At 32.2% G+C, this 9,875-nt stretch overlaps 1 protein-coding gene across 1 annotated transcript; it reads right to left on the reverse strand.

Annotated features, from left to right (window-relative positions):
* Window positions 1-4,874: 4,874 nt before the first annotated feature.
* On the reverse strand, window positions 4,875-5,590 carry LOC137929835 (lipase 3-like). Its single transcript, XM_068772948.1, has 2 exons — window positions 5,573-5,590; window positions 4,875-5,342 (listed from the first exon to the last, which is right to left on the reverse strand). Exons 1-2 carry the CDS (start codon window positions 5,588-5,590, stop codon window positions 4,875-4,877), a joined length of 486 nt encoding a protein of 161 aa, XP_068629049.1.
* Between the last annotated feature and the right edge of the window lie 4,285 nt (window positions 5,591-9,875).

Genomic DNA, 9,875 nt, shown 5'->3' on the forward strand with positions numbered 1-9,875 from the left:
ATACAGATAGTACGATCTAACTGGTGTAGGCGAAAGTTGTAATTTTCGTAGCATTTGTCAGGCATTTCACTTCTCGTCTGGTTGCGCTAGTAATTCTATAATCTCGTTTTATATTAAGCGTTTTCTAACTCGCTTTAACATGTTTACATCAAAACCGAGACGATAAGGTATATAAATAAATCCCTAGATTAGATTACCAGCCAAATATTACAAAGTATTAAGATAAGAGGCAATATTGAAATTAATTACAATGAAGCGTATAATAGAAATTATATGTCTTAACTACTGTTTACAAAATGTGAAAGCCTCTCCGTGAGAGACATCGATAGTTAAAAAGTTAATAATTTAAAAGTTAATTTCATTCCATTATTTTAGTTTAGTGGAAGATTTGGTAAAATAATATAAAACAAATAGGGAATATAAACTAGAAGTGGCGGTAAAATTTTTACCCATATTAAATTCGTTCATTAATGGTCCGAGATGCTCAGTGAGTAGTAGTAGTCTTGCGGCAGAGGACTGAGTTTTGCGATCGTAAAGTCGTAGGTTCACTCCTAGGATACAGTTTTATATATTTCACACATTGTGAATTAATTACACAGGATTACTACAAACAAGTTTCCAGTAGATGGGTAGCAGAGTTCTCTGCGTTCCATTATACCAAACCGCGATCGTTCTTCCGCCTGCCAAGCTTGGCGATTATGGTTTATCAAACAATGGCTATATAGATATGGATAGATAGATATAGGGGGAGGCCAATGCCTTGCAGTGCGCGTCTATGGACTGAAACGACACTGCTAGGTGATGCGTTTAGATTTTATGAACTTTTAAGATTTTTACAATTGTGTCTAACACAGTTAGAGCTAAAAGTAAATTTAGGCATCAGATTACTTTTAGTAAAATATACTTATAAAGAGTTTATAACTAATTTATAACACTTTTAACATTTACGATTTCTGTAAAATCTTTGTAAATAATATGATGACCTTCCAATTGAATTGTAAATTTATAAACGCCGTTAGAAATATTTTATCACATATTAATGAAAAAAATATTTATTGACTGTTCCGACCGATTTTATTTTGCAAAAAATAGTTTCATAGCTGTCCCTTTATTTACTGATTACGAAAAGTGAAATAAATTAATTTTGTGATGCATAAATACGACAATGTAAATCTACGGCGCGTGAAGTTTCAAACGCGCGAAGTTTACAGCGAACTGTAGGATGTGCAAAGTTCATAATGTACTGTCAAATTTGCGGATTTTGACTAGTCATTATATTTTTGATATTTAAAAATATTTAAAATAAACAAGTTATTAATTTTTCTGGAAATTACTGCGTAGCATTCAGCCAACGTAGTGTAAACGTGTAAAAGCGTAGTAATTTTCACCAAAATAATTTTTAACAAAAGGTAATATATGTTAAAAGTGGCCTATATCATATGGAAAAAGGCTAAAAGTAGTAGGTAATTATTAATTTTTTAACTCCGTATATAAATATTTTAAGACCGCCCTTGTAGACCTGTTCGGACTCAATTAGACTAAAAGCACCGTTGCGATGTCAAGTGTAAGTGTAGTGAGGTCAATGAGCGATATTGTTAGGCCGAGCACACGGCACTTACACTGCTCTGATATAACTATGACATTTTTGCCCATTGGGACATTGAAGTGGGTCACACTTTGTGTGTCATCGTATAGCGGCCACTCTTCATAAGGCAGCCGTGTACTGGGTGACATATTAAACTACGAAATACAGTAGACAGGTAAAGTCTCATCAAAACTCATACAATAATTATTTATTTACTATGTTTACACATTGTGTAATGGCGATTTTATGCCAGTGGCGTAAAGATGTGCTACTAGGTGGGTGTGTAATTGTGATAGAAAAATAATTAAAAAAAAACATTTGAAATACTATAAGCTACAAACAAGACATACCTTAATAAAAGGGTATAATGAACATAAACATATTTTCCTATAGTACGAGTATATAACATACAATAAGAGAAAAGTTACGTTGAATATTTTACTACAGATTTCTTTATAATAGTTTGTTAACTCTGTAATTTCGATAGGACGTTTATTTCAAAGTACAACGCTATGGACAGGAAAAGAAGATTTAATGGATTCAGGCGTTACATTGCGGAAGTCCATCCTAAATAAGAAAGGACCAATATCTAGCCACCTCCGCACATGCAGTGGTTGTCGTGCATGAAAGTGCACCGCCCGCCAGCCCGCTCGTAAACGCGCATGCGACAGACAATGCCAACCACACAACCGCCACCGTAAATTCACTCTACACGTGTTTCACCCCTCCACGGGGCATCTTCAGGAGTTGTTACACAGATTAGAGACTCGGTGTTTAGCACTAATGAGCAGAATGAGCAGAATGAGCGAAATCAGATTTGCGCGAAGGACTAGTAAATAATTATTTGTTATTGTAGATTTCACTCATGATTTGAGTCAAGTAATTGCAAGTATGGCAAAGTGTTGTAAGCAATAGTCAGAAGTTGGAGCACCCAAATTTCTTAGCACGCGAATGGGCAACCATTTGATATTATATCGACGAACAGAAAAGTGGTCGTAGTATGTTGAAAAGATCTGATTTTAAGTCGATTATAACTCTAATATAATATATAACGATAGACTCAAATACTCATGAGAAGATTAACAATAATGTCTTTTTTGTTTTTGCAAAACCAAGAAATGATTAGGTTAAATCAAAATGAAATAGTCTAAGACATCGATAACATTTTTTTGAACATTTGAAGTCAACATTTTTAATGGAAAGAATCAAATTAGTGGAAAAGCGGAAAACGTAAAGGTTAACCGGTACCTCGAATTAAACGAGAATAACGAATGATGTGAAACGGGTTCGCTTACAGTCCTCTTTAGTTATAGGTCAGTAGGTCAAGTCGATATAAAAAGCCTTAAACTGGTTTACCGCGAAGTCCGCGGCAATACATTATTTATGTAAAATTAATAAGATAATTACTTCCTGAAATGATATAAGCCGTATATAGGTTGTTAACTATCATATCCGGAACAGTAAAGTTAAATTAAGTAATCCTGACCTTTTTTAAAATTTCTTGTTATAAGTCTTAATAAATTGATTAAATTAAAAATTATTATTAATATGAGAAAAATAAAATAAATTTATAACTCCATGAAATAATTACTTGATTTAAGAGCTCTAAAATGCACAATGTTCGTATTTGTACAGAAACTTGATTAATTTAAATAAATGTATTTGTAACGGAATCGCGATAAAATTTGCCTCTTGCCAAATATATCAATAACTAAATTTGGTACAATGTATTGAACCTTGAACGGCATATTAATATTAAAATAAAACCCGCACTAAATTTCAAAAAGGCGCGACTGTTGTTTGATTCTGTATATGTTAGTAGACGCCGTTAGCTGATCAAAAATACACGTGTGACATTTAATAAATTGCAACGTTAATTTAATTCTGGTTTTTTAACGATGAGTTTAGGAAATTTTATAACATCGCTAGCAATTTTAAGAGGCAAGGACATTTAGTGATGTCTCGAAATTTATACGAAACTAAAGTAACTAAACTGTTGAAAGCTGTATAAACTTTGAGTATATTACTTTTAATGTATTTGGAAAGCGATTCTTGTGCAAGTCTCATTTTAATATTATGTACGTACCTGTTTTCTAAGGAATGTTTTAAAAAGAGCTTCAAGAAATAATGCAGGCTGCAATGGTACGACGTGTGTAGAATCTTGAGAAGACATTCGCTAATAAAATGCCTACAATGAGTGCACTCTGCGTTGGATATTTGCATTTACACAAACTTAAATGAAAAATCAGATGAAGTAAACTGCCATTGTCTTGAATTTGTTGTTGTTTTTGCAACGTTTTATAGTAAAAATATAGCCAAGACAATAGGGGCAGGCACGCGTCGACCAGCAATACAATATAATCGGCTTTTCGAATCGAGTAGCCTTAAATATATGTGTTCTATACTATAAATACTGATTATTATTAATTTTGTTTGATAAATTTGCACTGTGTTTTGACAGACAAAGTAAATGTTTATCAAATATTTGCGAAAATACGCATTAAAATCGAATATAGACTTCTTTACTAAGTTATTCATTACTCGCCGTCAGTTCGACAAAGTATGTCGATGTTAAGTATATTGGAAAAAACTTACATCCTTTCAAAACGAGTTCTCTTTTTATAATGAACAATCATTGTTAGTTTTTGTTATAACTTTTTATGCCTTATTAATTTGAATTAAGTTGAAATAAAAACATTGCAAATTAAACTTCGAAAATGTATTGCGCAGGTGAAAACATCCGACACAAACTCCGCTGTGAAATCAAACTTTTTCCATCTTTGACGTATCATTAAGTTATTACAAATTGCTAAGCTTTTTGCAAATAGAAAAGGCTAAACGCTTCTAAAACTTTCTGAAACATGCAATATTTTGTAGCTGGATATGTAAATAACGATATTTAGACAAATTAATTACTGTTAACAATTACTATTAATTACTCAAGGCACTTTACATGAATTCCGGTCGGATTAATATGACTTTTTACGAAAAAAGTCTGCAAAAAATTAACGTTTGTTAATAAAGATGCAATACCAAAGAATAGGGAAATAAAATGATAGAACACGAGAATGGTTAATCAATTTAAATTGTCACTTGCTTGATATAACCAATATGTCTTTTAACATTTTTGTTTTTTGTTCCTTTTGGAACTATGCCCATTAATAAATTCGGTACTATTTACTTAAAATCGTTTGGAGAAATGAAAGTAAATAACACTTAACATTTATTTAATAGACGAATAAATAAATTAATTTTTGGTTAAAAGCATTTTACAAAGATGCTTAAAATTTTATACACCTTTATCTGTTCCGTAAAGATTAAAGTTATCTAGTATTTTTTTATATACTAATTTTGGAGCTTCTCTTCCCCAAACATGATCGTTATGACTCCAATAAGCTTCAGGTATGACGTACGTCTCTACTAAACTTCGTAATCTTCTACTCAATTCTTTAACATCTCTTAAGGATGACACCCAATCATTTTGACCACATATGAGTAGGACTGGAGATACAATATTCGAAACTTCATAAGTTGGCGGTTTTTCTGTTCCATATCTTTGCATATTCCCAATTCTACCTTCGTCGTAACGTTGAAATCTCTTCGACAATATTAACTGTCCAAAGTGTTCCAATGTTTTACTAGATACACCAGCTAGTATGTGTCCAAAAGCAACAGCGAGAGTTTTTGATGATGTTGAATCGATGGAAAACCCTGTAGTAATTGCCAAGACGGTTCCGCATAATTCTCGTGGTGCGAACTGACAAAGAAATTCAACTATTATATGTGACAGTTGACCTACTGCAAATAATTCACCTATTCCAAGTAAATTAAAAACAAATTTATTTTGGCGCGTAAATTGGGCCAACAGTTTTAATACAGGACTATTGAAATATTTAAACCAAGCGATCGGAGCAAGATGAACCGACAAATGAATCTTACTGTTATATTCCGGTCGTAATGACATAGCGATGAAGAAATCGGTTGTACCTTCCGAATGTCCAACATAAAAAAGTTTTTCTATTTTCGTGGCGGTAGTAACGTAATCAATAATCGAAGGAACGTCAAAATTACCATTCTCATCAAAGGAGAAATTCCAAAATTCCATATCTTCGTCGGGGTTCAAATTTACGTGACTCCTCGAATATCTGTTGCCCCTGTGATTAGCGGCCCACACATCGTAGCAATTTTCTGCCAGGATGTATGCGAGTCCGTTTTTTGGTCCGTTTAATATCCAAACATCGGAGCTGTCATATAATCCATGCATTAAAATGACTGGTTTTGCTATGCCATTGCATCGAGACATAATTCTGAACACTTTTAATATGTATCCATCTCCTGTTATAACTCTATGTTCTTCAGTTGGGTAGTGGTACTTAGCAGTGAGTTCAGTGAAGTTGAGATATGTATCTTCATTGAAGCCGAGAGACTTTTTCAAAGATCTATTCTCTGGTATGGAGTACGTCAAAAGTGGTTGCTTACGCTGTCTTAATGTTGCAGAATAACAAACCTTTTGAAGATAAATAAATACAATTAATAATTTTAGTAATATTTTCATTATATTAATATTTTTCTTTCTTGTTATTTATAAATCATCACTTAGTTCTTAGTCTGGCTTAAGGTAAATAAGAGAACATTCCTTATGTAAGCGTGTTTTATAATATTTATACGACCTTACTCTTAAGGTCTATCATATGTTCGGGAAGGTGAAAAGAATTAATAAATTCCAGTCTTAAAGAAGGCGAAACGGCCTTTATCTGTCAAATCTTTTTGGTGAAGATCCTTAACATATCCGTTTAAGATTAAACAGAATTAGACAATAAATTTGATGTGTTTTTATTTTACCGTAAAAAAATATACCGTTTAATTAAAATTGTTGTTTCTCACAAGAATATTTCTTTTTTTACACATTCCCCTGGTGCACGTTGTCAGAGATATTGCTGGATCCGCACTGTTATTGAACTAAATTTGATTGTAGAGCTAGGTTATAGAACCTAGCTCAACTGTTATGTCTAATGTTTGAGGAAAAACAAACTTAATTATCCTAGGCATGTAGCATATATATAAGTGTAATATATATGTTACAGCTTACTCTATTAGATAATTTACTTTGTTAGCTAAGTATTTATAGAATTTTATAAATCTAAGTATAAGTTACTGGATCATTTCTTATTGTAATGTATAGAGGACAGTTGGTAACTACATGGGCTATTCTAATATTTAAATTTATATAATAACTCGGTAAAACCCGCCGTGTTCCATGAGTACCTGAGTTAGCATTATGTCAAACTCCAGTTTTTCCGCTAGGGAATTAGCGGTGATAGCGTTCTGAAAGATTATATATGATTATATCATACGTTTAAAGAATTGTACATGTAGTAACTTTATAGGAGAAACACATAAAATATGTAGAAAAAGCTTCTGTTCAAATTACGTATTTGATTTAACGAAAATCGAAATAATAATTGTTTGCAAGATAATTACCAAAGGTTTAAAGTAATCCTTCCGGAGGTCACTACTATTAAAAGCAATTATAAAGTCTCGATTGCTCACATTCTCGGAACAGTATTAAATTTAGGTGCGTTGTTGGTTGGTGCTGTTCATTAACGACTGTGCAATGTTGGAATCATTGCTAACTACGACCACTAGTAACTTTCCCAGTACCTGTATATTTATGATATGTATAATATATAGTATAAATTGTTTTATCTATATAGCGCAAATACAAGATTTTAAATGATGTATCTAGAACTTAGATAATGTACGGGAATATTTGCATAACGTTAATAAATAATTGCATACAATTTCAGGCCTAATTGGCAAGCTCACAGTCGATCAATGAGCCAAGGATTTTTCTACGAGAATGTAACAGTAAGGAGGAGACCCAAAAGCACAGTGTAGGACTTGCATCCTAGAGGTGTGCAGACTACCTAGTAAAGGTGTTTTTGCATATGTAAAGTGATAAATATTTAAAGTCCTTCAGGACAGTAATGTTTTCGTACAAATACTAGGCCAGCGGTGGTAATTTTAAATGCAAGCTTTTAAAAGCATGTATCGATAAACGTGGTAGATATGTAAAAAAATAATTACCTTTGTCCATATTTCCGTTTTTTAGTTAAATAAGAAAAATTATGTTTCCCCATTTTAAAAATGCTTCAATTTTCTTGGACAACCGATATTAAAAATTTTTTTGAATTCTTACTGATTGATATTAGAAATTTATTAAATGTTTTTTTTAAGTGGTTGGGTTTTTTTTTGTTAAATAAATATTCGTCGCTTCAGACTGCAGACGCCCACTGATATATAATAATCGCCACACTTGAATGCGGGTTTGCGATCGCAGTGTGGTATTATGGTACACAGAAGACGCTGTTACCCATGCTCTGGAAATTTTTTTGTGAGCATTGGCAATCCTTTATACTTAATGCGCAAAATATGAATTACATAAGATTGTATCATGGATGTATGATTGTATGATAGATTATCACTGCTCAAATAAATATTCATTCGTGCACTCTTTTAAGAGTGGTCATAACCATGCTATGCGTCGTCATGTATGTAGCTCGGTGTTTGGCGGAGTGAGACGATATATATTGTTTTCACAATTTTTTTACACCGATATTTGGTTAACAAGAAATGAACAATAAATTGGCATATTTAAATCTTCGGATAGTATATAAAATAAGGAAGGAATCCTTCGTTCTAAGTCAAACATTAATAATATATCCATTTTGTTTTAAGGTGTATATCCTTTATTTATAAGGAACTGAAAACTTTAAGTTTGGATTGGTGCACATTAAGATAAGATTTAAAAGTACACTACTGGCCTTGCTGAGTTTTTGTCTGATTAGTATTTTGTGCAAATAGTAACTATAATTTAATTTAATTTTATATTCATATAAATTTTAAATTTTATTGAATATTTAATTAGAATTTTTGATATCATAAGTATATTAACAGTATTTTTTATTGTACGCTACTTAAAAGTGGAACACCTTCAAAATACGATAAAAGCTATATAAATATAGTCTATATAGGTACTACGATATACCTCAAGATCAAATTTCAATGTGAATAAAACTTTAGTTATAGACAATATTGTATATTTTTTTCGTTTTTGTAACAATGCTAATGTAGTATAAGGTGGGAGCCTACTTAGTCTCGGCGAATCCTTGACCCTGGATGGTGCATACATATGGATATAGGTAAGTAAGATGTGGCTATTTACGGACTCGCCACTGCCTATCGAATCCTATTGGAATTGCAAGGTGAATTGCCTTGGAATTGTTTTAAATAGCTCTATGTAAAATAATGAAAAGGTAAACACGTATTTAACTTTGCAAAAGATCAAACAGTTTTTCTCTAAAATTAGTATCACAAATACAAATAAACATCATTATTTCATTCGTTCATTAAAGGAATCTTACGAGAGGAGAAATATAAAACGGTGTGAGACTCAAATTCAAACGTCTACTTTTGGACGTAGAATTCTCCTATTGATTTACAATAGGCACAGTTGGAAGTGGACTACATGTGGTTTCCAATGACCTTAGCAGCCACCTTGGGGGCGGGCGAGCTATGTTGCGGTTGACGATCCTACACGTAAGAACGATAGACATCAGAACTTTAAGACCCCAGTGGTCATTTACGACTATCTGTATATAAAAAAAAATTCTTAAATATACGTTAGTTTTTTTGTCTTAAAATATATAGTAAATTTTATTATTACAAGTTTCAGAAATGCATTATGATACTTACTTAACTTAATACTATATATAGGCAGTATTTAAATAAATCTCTGTTAGCGTTTAACCTTCATTATAAATACTATTTTTACTTGATATATAAAGAATAAAACTTTCTTTATAATATTATATATCATTCAATTGATATCAATTGCATAGTAAACATTTAAAGGTGACGAAGCTTAATATTTGTAGTTAAAATTACAAACATACTAATAAAATAATCATTAAATTCATTATTCTTCACTTAGTGCCGGTGGCCACTAGGCCAGTAATCGTATAAGTTCACACTCCTACGCCACTTTGACCTTTGCAACGTGCTGCGTCTTCACTAAATGTCAGGGCATTGGGTAATTATTTCAGATAGTTGAGTAAAAATTATTACGCCCGTCTGTAACAACTGTCTGGCGAAATCTTATACATGATACCCAGAGAATGTTCTGAACTTTATTCTATTATTTTGACATAATAAAATTTAAATAAATCTAAGTCAGTTTTATTTCTTGGCCGCTTGCGCTTGGCTGAGCATTGATGGTCCCGCTATCTCT

Source organism: Battus philenor, unplaced genomic scaffold (assembly GCF_028537555.1).
Source record: "Battus philenor isolate CCGP_79_NKW_IND1 unplaced genomic scaffold, ilBatPhil1.0.hap1 SCAF_5, whole genome shotgun sequence".
Classification (NCBI taxonomy): domain Eukaryota; kingdom Metazoa; phylum Arthropoda; class Insecta; order Lepidoptera; family Papilionidae; genus Battus; species Battus philenor.